General features: G+C 38.8%; 1 protein-coding gene across 1 annotated transcript; it reads right to left on the reverse strand.

The window, feature by feature from the left end:
* Nucleotides 1-638: 638 nt before the first annotated feature.
* gng3 (guanine nucleotide binding protein (G protein), gamma 3) lies at nt 639-9,795 on the reverse strand. The gene is made up of 3 exons (XM_056446225.1): nt 9,609-9,795; nt 5,426-5,525; nt 639-1,584 (listed from the first exon to the last, which is right to left on the reverse strand). The coding sequence occupies exons 2-3, from the start codon at nt 5,522-5,524 to the stop codon at nt 1,456-1,458; spliced, it is 228 nt and encodes a 75-aa protein (XP_056302200.1). The 5' UTR covers nt 5,525; nt 9,609-9,795; the 3' UTR covers nt 639-1,455.
* Nucleotides 9,796-21,302: the final 11,507 nt, after the last annotated feature.

The following is a 21,302-nucleotide window of genomic DNA, read 5'->3' on the forward strand; positions in this document are numbered from 1 at the left end:
CAACCCTACCCCCTCTCTCTCTCAAATTTTGCTTTCTGTCTCATTACTGTCCTGTCTAATAAAGCCAAAAAGGGAAAAAATAATAATTACAGTAATATTATTGACTAATATGAAAATGTTCATCTGATTTATGTACAATGCAGTGTGTAATTTTCAGTCTTTTAGTAGAGATATATGAGAGACTTGCTTTGTTTACCAAATAAAGTGCATTTAATTGGATTTGCATTGTAAACATTAAATAAAAGTTAAAAAGATAATATTTTTATTTCACATGTTAAGGTTTTAGTTATGAAACTCCCAAAATAATTCAGCATATATCCGCAGATTTTTATCAGAAATTCTCAGCAGAAATAGCAAAAATTGTCCGCAGATTTCGTCTGGCCCTACGCATGACCTTGCATTTCCGGTCTGACGCATTCGCGTGCGTATGAATAGAAGTCTATGGGGAGAAAGTCCAGTGTGACCGCAGTTAAAGGGCTTAAACTGGTTCAGGTGTGTTTGATTAGGGTTGGAGCTAAACTCTCCAGGACACCTATCCTCCATGACCGAGTATGGAGACCCCTGGCTTATTCCATTGCAAAGTAAAAAAAACAAACCAAAACAATGCTCCTCCATCTCAAAAACAGCTCAAACAAATCTGTTGTTTAAAATCTTTATTCATTCCTTCATTAAATTCTGTCTGCAGTGTTTAATCCATTACTTGAGACCACAATTTTCTGACATTTTTCTTCAATGGTTGTTTTTTGTAAGCTAATTTCAAACGCTTAGAGACTAGACACCACTTACTTAAGTGGTCATAAAAATTAAACCTTTTCATGACACAAATTTCAGTTTACAAATCCTATTAGGAGTGCTATGTACTGGCGGTATTTGTGTGAACAATAGGTATCACCAGTCTCAGCATGATCTAAACTGGAAAAGCTCTAACATTTAACCAGACATTTTCTACCAGCGTACATAACCACCTCAAACAAAACATTAAAAAAACAAATCAAAATATACATACAGAATACCGTAAATTGCCATAGTATACTATGAGAAGAACGTAACCAATGTCTCGAATATAATAAACTTTAAGATATCCAGACCCACACCTATTTCCTTTTGCTTGATTAAAAAACTGTGTGCTTGCATATGTGTGTTTATCAGTGTGTCATATTAATCCAATCCTTTTGCACATTTATGATGTTAATCTGTCCCCTTAATAAGAAGGAACATCGATCACCAAAAAAAACCCTACAGAATTAAAATATCCTCACAAACATAAATATAGAAATCTCTGGCCTCTACGCTGTCAATTTCTGAAATTTAGGACCACTTCTGTGTTTACTGGAGTTTAATTTGGGATTGATTTGTCTGTGTGGTGTCTCGTCGAGTGTTGTGTCGTGTTGTGTAATGTGCGTACACAAATCGTTATCATCTAAATGAGACTAATCCTGGGGTCCTGCGCGCTGCTCAGAGCAGAGCACAGAAGAACTTTTTCTCCCTGAAGGGGTTTTCTGAAGTGGGCACAGGGGTGATGAGAGGATCCTCGCATGCGTGGGCATCACAGTAGGCCATCAAGTCCGCTGCTGCCTTAGAGACCTGAAGATACAGGACACATTGAAAAAAGACATCAAGAAAGAGATAAAATTACAACTGATTAATCACTTGAGAAGACATTTGTTAGGTTTAAGCATGGAAATTAGTCATTTTTCCAATAAAAAGTGCACAAATTTATATACATTAGAACGGAAATAGCAAAGTTTTGACATATTAGAGTATTATTATAAGTTTTATTTAGTACAGTGCATCCGGAAAGTATTCATAGCGCTTGACTTTTTCCACATTTTTTTATGTTACAGCCTTATTCCAAAATGGATTAAATTCATTTTTTCCTCAAAATTCTACCCACAATACCCCAGTCATGAAAAAGATTTTTTTGAAACTCGCATGTACAGAGGTATTCACAGCCTTTGCTCAATACTTTGTTGATGCACCTTTGGCAGCAATTACAGCCTCAAGTCTTTTTGAATATGATGCCACAAGCTTGGCACACCTGTCTTTGGGAATGTTTGCCCATTCCTCTTTGCAGTACCTCTCAAGTTCTATCAGGTTAGATGGGAAGCGACGGTGTACAGCCATTTTCAGATCTCTCTAGAGATGTTCAATAGGATTTAGGTCTGGGCTCTGGCTGGGCCACTCAAGGACATTGACCGAGTTGTTGTGAAGCCACTCCATTGATATTTTTGCAGTGTGCTTTGGGTCATTGTCCTGCTGGAAGATGAACCGTCGCCCCAGTCCGAGGTCAAGAGCGCTCTGAAGCAGGTTTTCACTCAGGATGTCTTTGTACGTTGCTGCATTCATCTTTCCCTCTATCCTGACTAATCTTCCAGTTCCTGCTGCTGAAAAACATCCCCACAGCATGATGCTGCCACCATCATGCTTCACTGTAGGGATGGTATTAGCCTGGTGGTACCTGGCTTTCTCCAAACGTAACGCCTGGCATTCACTCCAAAGAGTTCAATTTTAGTCTCATCATATCAGAGAATTTAGTTTCTTATGGTCTGAGAGTCCTTCAGATGCCTTTTGGCAAATTCCAGGCGGTGACTAGCTTCCGTCTGGCCGCTCTACCATACAGGCCACATTGGTAGATTGCATGCTTGGTTTGTGCTTTGACATGCACTATTAACCCTGGGACCTTATATAGACAGGTGTGTGCCTTTTCAAATCATGTCCAATCAACTGAATTTACCACAGGTGAATTTCAATTAAGCTGCTGAAACATCTCAAGAATGATCAGTAGAAACAGAATGAACCTGAGCTCAATTTAGAGGTTCACGGCAAAAGCTGTGAAGACTGATGTGATTTTTCATAATTTTTATTTTTAACAAATTTCAAAAACAACAGTCTTTTTTCACATTGTCATAATGGGGTATTGTGTGTAGAATTTTGAGGAAATAAATTAATTTAATCCTCTCTGGAATAAGGCTGTAACAAAAAAAATGTGGAAAGAGTGAAGCACTATGAATAGTATCTGGATGCACTGTATATTTATATATATATAGGTCAAAATTATTACCTCCTGTAAGCTATTTTTTCGATAACAAACCATCATTATACAATAACTTGCCTAATTACTCTAACATGCCTAGTTAACCAATTAAGCCTTTAAATGTCACTTTATGCTGAAGAAGTGTCTTTAAAAATATCTAGTAAAATATTATTTACTGTCAACATGGCAAAGATAAAATAAATCAGTAAGTAGAAATGAGTTATTAAAACTATTATGATTAGAAATGAGAAATGTATTGGAAAAGAATTGGGAAAAAAAATAAACAGGGGGGCTAATAATTCAGTAATTCAATAATATATATATATATATATATATATATATATATATATATATATATATATATATATATATATATATATATATATATATATATATATATATACATAATAATAACATATATAAGTGTTTCCTGTAGGTTCTGACAAATTGTGAATTGTAGCAGTATTAAAAAATAACACTTTGATTCATAAATTTACTCATAATTGTTTTTCCAAGGCATTATTAGTTAGTAATATAGTATATATAATATTATGGTAATATTATATAGAATTTGGAAGTGTGTTTGTGTGCCCAACTTCACATATGCATCCTAAATTGTGTTAGAAAATTGAATTAGGATGTCCCAAATTAGTATGTCCCAAGTCTATGATGAATTGAGCATTCCAAAGTTGATTTCAGTCACAGCAACTGATTCAATAACATTTAACAGTCATCTGTTGCCATCTACTGGCAAAAGATTGTAATTACAATCTACTCGAAGTCTAAAGTTACTTTCAAAGAGTGATTTCTTCTAATTTGATCACTATCCGAGATATCAGTGTTTATATTGAAGCTGTTATTTTATGCCAGTTGTGTGTGATAAATTGACTTTTTGCAAATAAATAATAACTAAATGAAGATGGAGAGTGTATGGGTGTTTCCCAGTGATGGGTTGCAGCTGAAACGGCCTTCGCTCCGTAAAACATATGCTAGATATGTTGGCGATTCATTCCGCTGGGGCAACCCCTGATTAATAAAGGGATTAAGCCAAAAAAAAATGAATGAATGAATGAATGAATGAATGAATAAATAAAGACAAAGCTTTTTTATAACTATACATGACAAGTGCTCTCTCTCTCTCTCTCTCTCTCTCTCTGTCCCACTCTCTCTCTCGTTGTCTGCAATGTAAAATAGAGATCTGAATGTCTGTTATGATCACACTTGTCGAACATAGCTGTCATTTATAGTTGAATTGTTAATCAAAGTAACATTTTTGTGTGTATTTTTTTATCGAGTCTTCATATTTTCGAAATGAAATGAACTGTACAGGAAACTGTCATTTTCAGTGTATGTAAGTTCCACTGAAGAGGAGATTTCAGGCCCAACGTAGGAGGAAACAACTCATTTTCTTTGGTTTTTCTGAGAAAATAGTCACTTTAAAACAGTGACAAAGCCAGCTATTTTAAAATGTGTGAAGTTTGGTCAAACGGGATGGACCTCAGTTCCTCAAACTAACTAAATATCACCATTTCACAATATTAATAAAAAGCATAGACAAAAAATTACAATAAAAAAGGTCTAAATTAACCAGAGTAAATGGTTCAAGTAAACACCAAACAATATTAAATATGCTTAAACTGTGCACACCCACATTTTTATGGACACATTTTGGTTTCCTGATTGATCAAACATTAGTAAACTATAGTAGATTGCATACTTATTTAAAGCAGTTCTTGATGTTCTTAATACATATCAGCCCAAACAAAGCATAACACGACATATACATTTTGACACAGTCTTCACAGAGTATTTTTTTTGACGTTATAATATATATTTTTAGAAATATATTCATAATTTAAAATATAATTTTTTGTCTACTTTGATTAGGTGTACCAGCCATCTGAGTTTTCCAATGCCATGCCAGCGCTTATGTACTGTAATTTAAATCTCCACACAAATTACTGAGTATCATATGTTCTTACCTCTAATCTGAAAGAAGACATATTATTGGCCAGTTCCTGAGATAAAAGGGCTTAAAATCTTTATTTACATTTTGAAAATGAATAACTATATATTTGACTACTTTCACCTTCATGTCTGGTATATAACATGGCTTTAATTGTATGAGAAATGAGAGGTTGAGGTCGATGCTTAAAGGCTGTTGAATGCCTCAGATTGTACTTGTAGGACACAGTTTACCAGAGGGATTGTAGAATTAGGTCATACCTATTAACCTGATTCCAGATCTTTGATCACATCTGATACAAATTAGTCTGCTACGTACAGGCTGGTATTATAAGACATACAGGTATTTATAGGCGAGCAGGATTACAGCTAATCTGATTTTTTGCTTGCCACATTTTCTGCCTGTTTTTGCACTGAAACGCTCACCTTGATTCGACAAAAACTGGCTTCAATCTTCAGCTGCTCCACCAGCTTCCTGGCCTGACCGACGCTCATGGTGCTGTTCACAGGGGTGTCTCCTTTCATCCTGCCCACAAAAATACACAGAGGTCAATGGAAAATTCAAATATAAGATATGAAATGAGGGATATTCTTTTATAATTGTGGTATTTTTGCTGCCCTATTCTGATTCTACCAGTATAATATGGTAAAACGTTACAATAAGGTGACATTAATGTTAGTTTAATGTTAGTTAAAGTGATTTTATTTTTTAAAAGTAAAAAAAATAATAATTTGCTCAACCACAAACAAGTTAGTCCAAATCTGCGTTCATTTTGTCTTATAAAAACAAAAGATGATAATTATATCATGATAAATGTGTTACAAACTGTTGCTCCTCCTCCTTGATATACTACAGAATGTAAACAATTTTCCACCAAATCCTTTCAGTTATTTATTTTAGCTATAATTTGGATAGATATAGCAGATAATGTGCTAATGATTCACATTGTGATCGCGTAATCACTTCAGATATGCGCAATTCAACTTTTTCAAGTCCACAGGCCTAAAACCAATACATACAGTACCAACAATACAGCTGACAGCTAGTACAGCCAGCAGCTAGCTCTTTGCAACTCTCACATGAAGCTAAGCAGGATTGTACCTGGTCATCACCTGGATGGGAGACCACATAGGAAAGCTAGTTTGCTGCCGGAAGTGATGTTAGTGAGACCAGCAGGAGGAGCTCACCCTATGGCCTGTGTGGTTCCTAACGCCCCAGTATAGTGAAGGGGACTCTATACTGTCTTTCGAATGAGACATTAAGCAGAGGTCCTGACTCTTTGTGGTCGTTAAAAATCTTAGGATGTCTTTCGAAAAAGAGTAAGGCTATAACTCCGGCATCCTGGCCAAATTTGCCCACTATACTCTGTCCATCATGGCCTTCTCCTAACCATAAAAATAATTCTCTTTGCCATTTTAATCAGTGGTTTCATTTTTTTACGTTCTTCTGTTTAACACAAAAGAAGATACTTTGAAGAATGTTACTAACCATTGACTTCCATATTAGGACAAAAATGTGATTAAAGTTATTACATACAGGAACATTCTTCAAAATATCTTTACAAATCCTCAAAATATCAGAAGACAGCAACTCAATTAGAACTGGAACAAGTGGAGATTAAACTGTGTCAAGGTGCAAACATTTATTTTTGAAAACACTGGATGATTGAAAACCTCGGCAGATATTCTGACTTTGATTGGCTGTTTTTCTCTCTTGCCTCGACTCCTGCCACAAGTATTTATTTTCATCTCTGGGTTCACCTTTAGGCTGCTCCAGCCAATAGCAGAACAGCAACTACTTGGGGTTGGAGATAAAGATAAAAAGTCTAAAAAGGTGCTAAATAGTACAAAAAGTGGATATTTAGCTCGTAATCACAGGGTAACCGTTTAAAGTGGTACTGTAGCACATATATCTTTAAACATGGTGCTTTGTGCAGCCTGTAGCTTTATCACAATTGAGGCTTTCTCCACAGCTTTGAAGAACAAACCATTTCTGTTTTATCAGATCTGAGATTCTTTATTTTGATTATCTGGGAACCTTTAAGTTTCTTGTCTGTTAGACTCTGGACAAAAATCTGCCTTTTAGTAAAATAATTTTGTATTCTATGTCCTTATCTTTTTATTTTGTTTATTTATTTATGATTTAATGAATTTAATTATATTATTTTTATTATAATTATTCATGATGGGTCAAGATTCGAATGATAAGAGTCATGGATATTGTCTTATTACAAAATGTACATTTCTGATGTGTTTTTGCAATAAATTTATTTTTTATTTTTTAAAAGGTGCTATGATTACTATGCTTCTCAACTATATATATGTCTATATATATATATATATATATATATATATATATATATATATATATATATATATACACACACACACACACACACACAGTTGAAGTCAGAATTATTAGCCCCCCTTTGAATTTTTTTTCTTTTTTAAATATTTCCCAAATGATGTTTAACAGAGAAAGGAAAATTTCACAGTATGTCTGATAATGTTTTTTGTCTATAGAAAGTCTTATTTGTTTTTAATTTTTTAAAAGCCATTTTAAGGCCAAAATTATTAGCCCCATTGAGCTATATTTTTTAACCATTTAACCAGAACAAACCATCGTTATACAATAACTTGCCTAACTACTCTAACCTGCCCAGTTAACCTTATTAACCTAGTTAAGCCTGTAAATGTCACTTTAAGCTGTATAGAAGTGTCTTAAAAATATCTAGTAAAATTTTATTTACTGTCATCATGACAAAGATAAAATAAATCAATTATTAGAAATGAGTTATTAAAACTATTATGATTAGAAATGGGTTGAAAAAAAATCTGCTCTCCGTTAAACAGAAATTGGGGAAAAAAATAAACAGGGGGGCTAATAATTCTGACTTCAACTATACATATACTTATATATATATATATACTTTCTAAATATTTACGGAAATACAAATTTACATGGATGTGTGTAATAAATAATACTAATAAATATGCACAGTACTAGGGCTGCACAATATATCGCTTCAGCATTGATATCGCAATGTGTCCATTCTCAATAGTCACAGTCAGGATTATAGTTTATCAGCAATAAAGATTGTACAGTGTTATTTTACATTACATTTGATTATTCAATTATTGCACCTGAATATCTGACTACTGTTTGACTCTCCAGAAAACCAAACCAGCACTGCTTACTAAACTTTTATCTTTGCTCTACCTTATTTATGATTGAATTTTTAAATTTGATTCACTCTGCTACAAAATTATCCTGATCAGTCTAAATTAATGATTTCACTCCAAATTAAATCAAATATTCAAGCCATCTGAATATTCAAGCCATCTGATGAAATTGTATTCATATGGCAATATATAGCAGAAAAATAAAATATTGCAATATCAGATTATTCCAATATCGTGCAGTTCAACACAGTACACGCAAAACGCAACTTTTATTTTGTATGCGATAATCACGATTAATCATTTAAGAGCATCAATGTATATCCCCTTCTGTAGAAACTGTGCCCAACTACTAAAGAAATGAAAAATTGGCACTTTATATTGGACAAACTGTCCATGTGCGTGTTATATTTCTTAATTTTTTGCCCAGATTGCCTTCCATATGGAAGTAGTTCATTATTGTAATAGCTGTAATGTGCTATTTTAAAACAGGAATGATTTTCAAAACTATATCTTTTTGGTTATCACAATACCCTATCAATCATCATCTATTGTGTGTACATATAATAAATAAATAATTAAGTTAAAGTTAACTAATGCATATTATGCATCTGTAAAGTGCTCCTGATTCTGTTTGTAATGCACAGTCTTTAATGGAAGCATCTTCCTGTGGTCCAGGACTCTCAAACCCTATGCTTTACTTCCTGTCTTTCCTCCCTTCTTGGTATCATTTACTACAGCTTTGCTAAAAGCTGCTGCCCTAGAAAACCAAAACCTCAACTTAGATTGCAATGATCTGATAGTAACGCATTTCACCTTGCTGGAACCCTTCATTTCCAGATGATGATTGTCGGAAATCATCGCATATATAGATTTGGAATCATTCGTAATCATACGAATATCAATATACACCACATATTAGCAGCATTAATGAACTTGAATAAGATTTCAGCAATGTATTGGAGCATGCCGGCCCCATTTTTAACATATAAAATATGTTCATCCAATCAGCACTACACAGAATATACCATAATATCTGAATGAAAAAATCTGTAATTTTTTTAATATATATAATCTCAATCAATGTCAACATTTAGGCATCTATAGACATTAAAATCACGTGTTGCAGCCAGCAAAAAGGGAGAGAAAAAAAACTAGGCCAGATACACAAATGACAATCACAGCTTCACAGATCTCTATTATCATCAGTAAGGCTAAATCCGTAAATAGAAATATGAATATCAATACAATTGCAATGAAATTAAACAGATCATCTTAATAATAAAGCAATACATATCAAATAAATGAACATCAAGATGAATAAAGGGAAAATGGAGAGCAAGAGGCATTTAAAAAAAGCCCAGAGAGCTGTATTCGTCTATTTTATGATTCTGGGCCTTTTAAAATCCCTTTTTATTCCATTTCTTACCCTTGCTGTATTCCACTTGTGGTGATATCTCTCCCTCCTCTTCTTTCTTATCCCTTCTCTCCCTCTCTCTCTTTCTCTATCTGTCTGTGTTGTTGCTTTCAGTGTAGCCGGACCGCACCCTCATACACAGCGTGGATGCTACCCAGTTCTGTACAGTCCAGTGCACTGCAATTCTGCTACAATGAACACCAGTCTCTCGGTGCACACATAACCCCCCTCTGCAGCGAGTGGAATGTGCCGAGAAGGGGGAGGGGGCGCTACTGGAATTGATTTATTCTGCGCGGTGGATCATACCATGTTTATGACGGCAAAGGAGGAACGTAGGGGGAGGGAAATGTATTGAAGAAAACCAGCGTTTTAAGAGCTAAAATCTCACAAGATGGATTCAGATTGTCAAGAATTGAAAGAATACATTTGATAGGATTGAACATGCATTTTGTTTGTAGGCGGTGATGTTGCTGAAGCTGCTGAATAAGTGAGCCTTCCCTCTCTTCTCTGTTACCATGGGAACTGCTGCAGTCTCAGCCTCTTTGTCTTGCACTGATGCTCCATTTTGACTCAGTGGTTTCTCCCACTTTGGTGAAGATCTTATACCCCACTATGGCAGACTGTATTAACATTCAGTCTCTGAAACACACGCCAGTATCTGTCTTCATGATATACCAGTGCTTATTTATTTATTTATTTATTTAAAGATATTTAAAATATCTTTTCTATGAAATACAAAAAATATATAACAACCACTAGCGCTTATTCTTTAGGTATTTCTGCTTTGTTACATATTAGTCCTTATTAAAGTGCTTACTCCTTAAATTAGTCCTTATTAAAGTGTTGCTAGTGCTTAATCTTTAGATATGGTAATTAATTAGACACTAGCACAGTACTTATTCATTGAATACTTGTGGTAATTGTAATAATGTCTTGTAGCTAGTTGCTATGAACTTCTGACTAATTGTTTTGGTAGTGACTACCTATCCGCTTGTTAGGTTTTGACGTATGAAATACAGTTTCCGGGTCCAAGCAGCTAATATTTGAATTGAGAAAATATCCGTTTATGACCACTTTGTAGTCATATTACACATTAAAGTGAAATTTGTACAAAATGATGGTGTACACAACAGTCTCTGGACTTGCTGGATCACACCAATATTAACAATTTATAAAAAATCAATCACTTTCAGGTCATCGGATATATTAGGCATGGGCATATATATTGTGGTCGTGATTTTTGAAAGTATTACATCGCTTTGTAAACGTTTATTATTGCCATTTGTTGAGTCTCCCCAATTAGTTTGATAGAGCGCTTGGACCCAGAAGTTGCTTTGCGTGACATTACACTTAACAAGTGGATTTAAATGATTAGATTAAAGTATTAGAGGAGCGTGGGGCACAAAAGTAACACTTTTTGGTTTGGCCAAATAATGAACAAAGTAATGGGGTTAGACGAACCTATTTTTTCTACCAACAACACACAAGCCTCTCCTATATGAGCACTGTAAGTATGATCGCCGGACCTATAGGTTTCTGTGCAGCATTGCACAAATCAAAAGTGCCAAAAGTAAAAATTTTACTAATTACCTCACCTGTGGGGCAAGTTGTAACAGACAGAGGGGTAGTTGTAACACTCCATCTTTTAGCCCAGAAGACGGTAATCAAAGCACTATATGATTTTACTTATATACTTCCACTGATTTAAAAAAAATAAATAAATAAACAATGCTTTTATGTTCAAAAATGGTTTCTCATGTGTTTCTCATCCAAATTTTCTCAATCTTTTTTAGTAATTAGTAGGAAGACGTCTGTCGACACTGTTGTGAAAACTTTGGAAGCATGCCATGGTTAACCCTAAGCAAATGCCTTAAATCTCTGTGTTACATTTCACCCCGCGTTACTTTGTGCCCTGTGCGCTACCATAGGAACTAGAACTTATTTATTAGTCATATATTTTGTAATTATTACTATTAACGAGTCTTACTGTCACGATCACCAGCGATCATACTCCCAGATCGCTGGTTCTCTCACACATGGACTACAAATCCGCCATTCATGGACTACATATTCACACATGCACTCTGTTCACACACACACACATGCTTCCCCATTTCCATTTGATTAGACTCCCACAGCTGTTGCAACTCCAAGACTGATTACACACACTATTTATACATCACACACACTCCATGCCTTTGCCGAGTCTTGTTAAACTGTATAGTGACATTACAACGCGTTTCCCTTTGTCTTGTTTCTCTGTGTATTTACCCTAGCCTTGTTTATTTAGTTATCCTTGTCTGCCGCCCTGCCTTCCGACCTCTCGCCTGTGACTGTTTACGATTCTGGACTGCCTATATACATCTGTTTGCACCTGTGTTGACCATTGCTTCTCTGACAACGAATAAACCTGCACGTGGATCCTACCTCAGTTGTTTCTGTCACTCCCCGTGTTACAGAAGACTCGGCCACCCAACATGGATCCAGCGGGGATTAAAATCATGTGCCTGCGTCAGGGAGACCGGTCAATTGAAGAATATGTGCAAGACTTTATTAATCTGGCTCATTTAACCAAATTGAATGATGTATGCTTAAAGATATTCTTCCATGGCGGATTATCTGAGCCACTTTATTCAGCCATGCCACTGTGCGAACCCCAATGGACAATTGAAAAGTATATCGAACTGGCACTACAAATGAGTGGGTCCCCCTTCACCGTGGGCGAAGTGGAGGAGACCCCTAAATATTTTTTGGGAGGGGGCAATGTACAGCAGGACCAGAAGACAACAGGGCTTGCTGTACATCCCACGGACACATTAATGCTGGCAACACCCATACTCCTGTCTCCTGCTCACAAGATGGCCGCTTCTAGTCCTCCAACTCACAAGATGGCCGCTTCTAGTCCTCCAGCTCACAAGATGGCTGCTTCCAGTTCTCCGGCTCACAAGATGGTTTCCTGTTCCGAGTCTGTTCCTGCCTTTGTTCCTGCCATAGTTCCTGAAAGACCATCGCCAGAGCCACTACTGCCAGAGCCACTACCTGAGCCACTACCGCCAGAGCTGCCAGATCCTCCAGAGCGCCAGATCTTCCAGAGCTGCCAGATCCTCCAGAGCTGCCAGATCCTCAGTCACTGCCAGAGCTGCCAGATCCTCCAGAGCTGCCAGATCCTCAGTCACTGCCAGAACCGCTGCCAGAGTCACTGCCGCCGCCAGAGCCACTGCTGCCAGTACTGCCAGAGCTGCCAGAGCCACTGCCGCCAGAACTACCAGAGCCACAGCTGCCACCACCGCCTGAGCTTCTTGAATGGCTGCCACCGCCGCCTGAGTTTCCTGAATGGCTGCCACCGCCGCCTGAACTTCTTGAATGGCCGCTGCCGCCTGAGCTTCCTGAATGGCCGTCGCCTGAGCTTCCTGAATGGCCGTCGCCTGAGCTTCCTGAATGGCCGCTGCCGCCTGAGCTTCCTGAATGGCCGCCGCCGCCTGAGCTCCCTGAATGGCCGCCGCCTGAGCTCTCTGAATGGTCGCCGACGCCTGAGCTCCCTGAATGGCTGCCGACGCCTGAGCTCCCTGAATGGCCGCCGACGCCTGAGCTCTCTGAATGGCCGCCACCGCCTGAGCTTCCTGAATGGCCGCCGCCGCCGCCTGAGCTTCCTGAATGGCCCCCGCCGCCTGAGCTTCCTGAATGGCCGCCGCCTGAGCTTCCTGAATGGCCGCCGCCGCCTGAGCTTTCTGAATGGCCGCCGCCGCCTCCGCCTGAGCTTCCTGAATGGCCGCCGCCGCCTGAGCTTCCTGAATGGCCGCCGCCGCCTGAGCTTCCTGAATGGCCGCCGCCGCCTGAGCTTCCTGAATGGCCGCCGCCGCCTCCGCCTGAGCTTTCTGAATGGCCGCCGCCGCCACCGCCTGAGCTTTCTGAATGGCCGCCGCCGCCACCGCCTGAGCTTTCTGAATGGCCGCCGCCTGCGCTTCCTGAATGGCCGCCGCCTGAGCTCCATGAATGGTCGCTGACGCCTGAGTTTCCTGAATGGTTGCCACCGCCGCTTGCGCTTCCTGAATGGACGCCGCCTGAGCTTTCTGAATGGCCGTCGCCTGCACTTCCTGAATGGCCGCCGCCTAAGCTTCCTGAATGGCCACCAGGTTCATATGACCCACCGAAGTCTGCTGAAAGCAAGGGTCCAGGCTCTCTACAGCTCCATGATCCAGGGCCACTGCAGCTCCTTGCTCCAGGCCCTCCAGAGCTCCACTCTCCAGACCCTCCGCAGCTCCATGCCCCAGGCCCTCCGCAGCTCCACTCCCCAGGCCCTCCGCAGCTCCACTCCCCAGGCCCTCCGCAGCTCCACTCTCCAGATCCTCCGCAGCTCCATGCCCCAGGCCCTCCGCAGCTCCATGCCCCAGGCCCTCCGCAGCTCCACGCCCCAGGCCCTCCGCAGCCCCAGGCCCTCCGCAGCTCCACGCCCCAGGCCCTCCGCAGCTCCACGCCCCAGGCCCTCCGCAGCTCCACGCCCCAGGCCCTCCGCAGCTCCACGCCCCAGGCCCTCCGCAGCTCCACGCCCCAGGCCCTCCGCAGCTCCACGCCCCAGGCCCTCCGCAGCTCCACGCCCCAGGCCCTCCGCAGCTCCACGCCCCAGGCCCTCCGCAGCTCCACGCTCCAGGCCCTCCGCAGCTCCACGCTCCAGGCCCTCCGCAGCTCCACGCTCCAGGCCCTCCGCAGCTCCACGCTCCAGGCCCTCCGCAGCTCCACGCTCCAGGCCCTCCGCAGCTCCACGCTCCAGGCCCTCCGCAGCTCCACGCTCCAGGCCCTCCGCAGCTCCACGCTCCAGGCCCTCCGCAGCTCCACGCTCCAGGCCCTCCGCAGCTCCAGGCCCTCCGCAGCTCCAGGCCCTCCGCAGCTCCACGCTCCAGGCCCTCCGCAGCTCCACGCTCCAGGCCCTCCGCAGCTCCACGCTCCAGGCCTTCCTCAGCTCCACTCTCCAGGCCCTCCGCAGCTCCACTCTCCAGGCCCTCCGCAGCTCCACTCTCCAGGCCCTCCTCAGCTTCACTCTCCAGGCCTTCCTCAGCTCCATGCTCCAGGCCTTCCTCAGCTCCATGCTCCAGGCCTTCCTCAGCTCCATGCTCCAGGCCTTCCTCAGCTCCATGCTCCAGGCCTTCCTCAGCTCCACGCTCCAGGCCTTCCTCAGCTCCACGCTCCAGGCCTTCCTCAGCTCCACGCTCCAGGCCCTCCGCAGCTCCACTCTCCAGGCCCTCCGCAGCTCCATGATCCAGGGCCACTTCAGCTCCATGCTCCAGGCCCTCCTCAGCTCCATGCTCCAGGTCCTCCTCCTCTACATGGTCCTGGCCCTCCATCCCTCCCCCTCTTCCGCCTCCGCTCCACCTCCCGCCTGATCAGTTTTAGGAGTGTCTGGAAGCCACTCTTAGAGGGGGGGCTCTGTCACGATCACCAGCGATCATACTCCCAGATCGCTGGTTCTCTCACACATGGACTACAAATCCGCCATTCATGGACTACATATTCACACATGCACTCTGTTCACACACACACACATGCTTCCCCATTTCCATTTGATTAGACTCCCACAGCTGTTGCAACTCCAAGACTGATTACACACACTATTTATACATCACACACACTCCATGCCTTTGCCGAGTCTTGTTAAACTGTATAGTGACATTACAACGCGTTTCCCTTTGTCTTGTTTCTCTGTGTATTTACCCTAGCCTTGTTTATTTAGTTATCCTTGTCTGCCGCCCTGCCTTCCGACCTCTCGCCTGTGACTGTTTACGATTCTGGACTGCCTATATACATCTTTTTGCACCTGTGTTGACCATTGCTTCTCTGACAACGAATAAACCTGCATGTGGATCCTACCTCAGTTGTTTCTGTCACTCCCCGTGTTACACTTACGACTAGTCTGAATGGCTAGAGTTCAGTTAAAAAAATCTAACATTTTACCCTCTACTGCAAGCATTTTTAAAAATCTATTTAAAAAAAAATATTTGACTGTTTTACTTCTCTTAAAATGGCTTAACTTGAAGTGCTGTAAAAAAATTGTATTTTTAAAGGTACTTTATGATATGTTGCCATAAGGCAACATCGTCCAACAATGGATGTAAATTTCTAATTTAAAACGTTCCTTATAATTAATAAGTTTGTTGTTTGACATGATTTAATTGGTGTTGCAGTATTATAAGCTTTAACACAGAACTTATAATTTACACCTTATACATACTTTTCAACATCTCATATTCCAACAGCTTTAAATTATTCCATGCTTTTTTGCTGAATATTATTAACAATAAACCTAATATTGCATTAACATGTATACAACATACAGTCAATATAAATATTTTCTCCAGTAAATATTATAACAAATAAATAAGAAGTCTAGTATATCCAGATGCATCAGAATAATGTAGCTACTAGCTAACAATGTTATATATATTATACTACATACTATACTACGCCTGTCTTATCTGTCTCTGAGCTAACTTACCTGAATTGTCTTTATCAAATGTCCAGTCTGCATCTTTCTAATGGTCACTAAATCCTACAAGTAGAGCCAGTTCTGTCCTTTTCTTCTTTCATTCACCACAGAACATGGTGGTGCTCGCTAATACACTGTTCCCTGTATTCATATCTATTCAAAAGTCTTATTGCCATTAAAACGAGACTTTATCCATAATGCAAATGTCATTATCATACAACTAATCAACATTATTTTACTAGCATTCATGTTGATATTGTTACAACTTAAAAGATCACAGCTGACCTTTCTAGCTAGCTAACCCATTGCAATACTGCACGTTCCACTACTGCACATTGTTGCCTTTTGGTAACACACACAGTTGCTCGATTTACAAAAAACGTATTTGATTTAAATTTGTATTTTTTTTTTTTTTTTTGTGGATCTGACATAATTTGATCCTTTGTTTTTATTGACGTTTACTTCTTCTTTTTCTAGTGTTTTATGGCGGTTTGGCAAACCAACGAAAAGCATTACCGCCACCTACTGATCTGGAGTGTGGATTGTGCATAATTGAAGTAGACAGAAAACACTTATATATAAATTTAATAACTATATAATAATAATAATAATAATAATAATAATAATAATAAATAAATAAAAATAAATGAAAAATAAATTTTATACATTATTCCTATATTTCCCAAATATTTCATTAACATTTTATTGACGTTTACATTTGCGTTCAGCAACTATAACGCTAGTCTGTCAGAAATTGCGCTACAGAAAAACACAGCATGTCATGTGACTTAACCAAAGCACATCATTGGCTACACTAACGTCTTCTCTTTCCAACAACAACAAAAAAAAATAATAATGTTGGTGGCAGGAAAATGAACATAAGTCATAAGTATCATGTTGCCATATGGTGACACCGTGCAGTAGAGGGTTAAATGGTACTAGTACTCATTCTGTCTAATAAATGTGTACTATCTTGAATTAGTACTCGTGGCTGTTTAAAGTCCTCATGAAATCAAAATGAAAGTTTGCTTTTTAGACATTAGTATTAATAAGGTTATCTATTATAACGTGTGCTCCAAAACAAAACTCCACATTTACGAGATTCAAAGTATTAGGTTTGTCACTTCCAGCACAAATAATCAATCAATTTTTTTGATGTCACCTCATATTTCAGTTTCTCCTCAAATCTTGCAAATAAAAATAATAATAAATGGCCAAACTGTTCTGATCTGACCCCTTATCAGTGACATTGAAACATGCTGTGAACCCTAGACAAACCCTGAAGGGGAAAATACATTGCACACACAGATACATAGCACTATATAAGTACAGAAAAAGTGTAAATACAATTTCCTTTTGGGTGGATGAAGACTGTGAATGAAGAAATGCACATTTAAAAGCACTTCATACTTTAATAAGTCCTAATAAGTAACAGCATGTAATCAATTAATACATCTAATAAATAATAAACATTATCTAATGAATTAGTATAGTTTATTTAATAAGTACTATTATCTAAAAGCATCTACTTGTGTATCTACATAAGAAGTATCTATCAAAAATAGTATGAGTTAAAAATAACTGGATAAGTACTAGAAAAACAGCATCTAAAATAAGCATAAAATAGTTGCGAGTACAGTTTAGATGAAATGTAAAAATGGCTTGCCATACACACCTTTACATCATTCCAGGCTCTCTCTGCGTCCATTCTCATGTTACATTCACATTGTTGCAAATCTGCCCCCTAGTTTCCTCCTGAGAAATGAAAAGGCTGCTGTCTGAAACATTCAGTGGGGGAGAAAGAATGAAGAGAGACTGATTCCTTATTGTGGACGGCATTATTACAGTTTTTCTCAGTCGCTTTGGTACATTTCTCAGATCAGAACTGAAGAAATTAAAACTACATGTTCAATCTTTACATTATTGTTTCTAATTCCTTTGAGCAAGTTGCAAATGCTTTGGTACATCCATGCAATTCTCTGATGTTTCCTACATTATCGATTGCTTATGTCATGTTGATTAAAATGTATTGTAATGGTCTCTGTTTGACTAGTCTCACCCCCACAACAATTACGTATCACTTCATAGCATAAGCTTTTACTATGCATGCTGAACAAGCTGTCATAATATTTTGATATAATGATATTTCCTAAACGTTTCCATCAGATTTTGTTTTCTAAATCTGTCCTGAATTGAACAAGTGCTCCCAGATGAACTTTGACTTGAGATTGTCCTATACATGTTCAAGTTTTTAATTTTGTTTTCTGTTTTTTTTCTTTGCAGTGCTGTCTTTTCCTTTCTGTATCACGATGAGATGATCTGTAAACAGATTACAGTGCAAACAGCAAAAATTGTTTACATCAGAACACACCTCCAGAGTACACTGTTATCAGGGCCAGCCCTTTACATTTAGGGGCCCTATAAACAGAATAATTTTGGGGCCCTTCCTTGCCAAAACTTATTTATGAAGGGCCAACAAGCAATTTTGATTGAGGGTGGTGGGTCGAAATATACCAAACTCTATTACATTAAAGTTGCCATGGGTGATTTCCTCATTTATTTAATATTAAGAAATTAGAGCAGCACGGCGGCTGGGTCAGTTGGCATTTCTGTGTGGAGTTTGCATGTTCTCCTCGTGTTGGCGTGGGTTTCCTCCAGGTGCTCTGGTTTCCCCCACAAGCCAAAAAACATGTGGTATAGGTGAATTGGGTAAGCTACATTGTTAGTAGTGTATGTGTGTGTTTAGAAGTGTGTGGGTGTTTCCCAGTAATGGGTTACAGCTGGAAGGGCATACGCTGTGTAAAACATATGCTGGATAAGTTGGCGGTTCATTCTGCTGTGGCGACCCCTGATGAATAAAGGGACTAAGCCAAAAAGAAAATGATTGAATGATTTAGAAATTAATAGAAAACATTGCTTTATATTAACTACATTTTTATTAAACTATTTAAATTTTATGGTGAACTTATTACAGTAAAAAAAATGAATGGAGTTACACTAAAACTACACCTGCTTTTTGCCTTGATTTGTTTGCCGGTTGTCTTCTGCATTGCCCTATATATGTTGAGCGACAGCATTTATATTTTTAAAAATCTGATTCATTTACAACACTTAATTGAAACATTTAATTTCATTTTTGTAGATTATTTATTAGTAGCAATAAAAAAATAAATAAATAAAAAGTTATGTTAAATTAGAAAGTACAATCTCTGTTAAAGACATTTGCCCCAACCCTTCTCATCATTCTCCTTCACTTTTCATATGGGATGGTGAGCCCTATTGGACATCTCTGCTCTAAATAGTGGAGTATTGCCATTGCGAACCGGCCCACAATGATTTTATTGCTAATTAAATACAATCAATGAAACAGAAAAGTAAAGCCTGATTTCTTCTACTTACAGTTTTTCTCAGTCACTTGGATACATTTCTCTCAACACTATTTACATTTGCAGAACAGTTAATGCATTTCTCTAAACAATTAGTACAAACTGCAAAACCTAATTGATAACCTGCAAAAGCGTGTCACTTGCTCAAAATGTATAGCTCATTCCTCAAAAGCAAGTATTGATGTCAATGAATGTGTCAGTGTCATCATGAAAAGTCCTGACACTATTGTTTATGAATAAGACAGTCAAATGGTTTTGTCATGTTTTCATTATGACAGTTTATTCTTTTTCAATGCAAAAAAACTTCCTGAAAATGCTCAAGACAGCACCATAAACTATTTTCACAGCCATTTGAAAACTACAGGGAAGTTAGACATCCCTACATTTACAGTTTTTCTCAGTGGCTTTGGTACATTTCTCTCAACACTATTTACATTTGCACAACAGTTAATGCATTTCTCAAAACAATTAGTCATTTGTGCACATCATAGCTGTTTCTCATTCCTTCAAACAAATTGCGAATGCTTTTGGACATGCATCAATTGCTTTCATAGAACTCTCTGCTGTTTTTGAACATTTTCATTTGCTCATGTCATGTCAGTCAAAATTAAATGCTGAATAGTCATTCCATATAAAAACTAAGAGTCCTCATTTCATTACTTGAGTCATTACATACAAAAATGTTGAACTAGTTGTCAAAATCTGTTAAAAAATTTTTGTTTAAAAATTTAAATCTTTTTTTTCCTGAAAATGTCTACTGAATTGAACAATTTCATGAATGATTTACAGATCTATGTGTGTTGTAGGTTCAGCTCCAATATGTACAGTACTGCAATATTGTTTTCAGTTGTGCACAGCTCTACCCAAAGGAAGTTTAGGTTTGTTGTAAATAAGGGTGTATTTATTATTTTACACAATGCTGTGAATAACTTAAAATTGCAAAGAGCAAATGCAGTAAAAATGTGAAACATACATATTCAGTGTCTTGTACTCAGATACCTCACTAAATGCAGTGATGTCTGACTTTACTGTAGTTTTCAAACGGCTGTGCAAACACCCTTCCAGATATTGACAACATGACTCAGTAATAAGACTGTCTTACTGTCTTTGACACACGCACTTGTCATTCTGACAGCAATGACATGTTCACTGACAAAGAAACCTTTATTTGAGAGATGAACTGAGGGTTTTGAGGGCAAGAGATCTTTTATGTAATTCATGTTATTTTGCTATTTGTACGTGTTTTTTGAGAAATGCAGTGACAATTTACAATGTTTTGATCTGAGAATTGCACCAAAGCGACTGAGAAAAACTGTAATACATAACACTTCACAATATGTTTTTACTTTAACATTCCATATACAATTAAATTGATTTACTATAACATAATTAAGGGTGACACAGTGGCTTAGTGGGTTGCACTGTTGCCTCACAACAAGAAGGTCGCTGTTTCAAGTCCCGCCTGGGTTAGTTGGCATTTCTATGTGGAGTTTGCATGTTCTCCACAAGACATGCGGTATAGATGAATTGAAAAAATTTAATTTGCCATAGTTCAGGAGTGCCCAAACTCTGTCCTGGAGGGGTGGTATCCTGCATATTTTAGGAGCTCAACTTAAAGTAAATTTAGGAGTTTAGACACCCCTGCCATAGTTTATGTGTGTGAATAAGTGTGTACAGATGTTTCCCAGTACTGGGTTGCAGCTGAAAGCGCATCCGCTGTGTAAAACATATGCTGAATAAGTTGGCGGTTCATTCTGCTTTGGCGACCCCTGATGAATAAAGGGACTAAGCCGAAGGAATTACATAAATTAAACTCAAGATAGATAGATAGATAGATAGATA

Source organism: Danio aesculapii, chromosome 21 (assembly GCF_903798145.1).
Source record: "Danio aesculapii chromosome 21, fDanAes4.1, whole genome shotgun sequence".
Taxonomy (NCBI): Eukaryota; Metazoa; Chordata; class Actinopteri; order Cypriniformes; family Danionidae; genus Danio; species Danio aesculapii.

Bases quoted from the DNA above. Each gene is read 5' to 3' on its own strand.
- gng3 (XM_056446225.1), bottom strand. From the start codon at position 5,524: ATGAAAGGAGACACCCCTGTGAACAGCACCATGAGCGTCGGTCAGGCC. The intron at 1,585-5,425 runs GTGAGCGTTTCA...CTGTATCTTCAG, and splicing joins CCAGTTTTTGTCGAATCAAG to GTCTCTAAGGCAGCAGCGGA.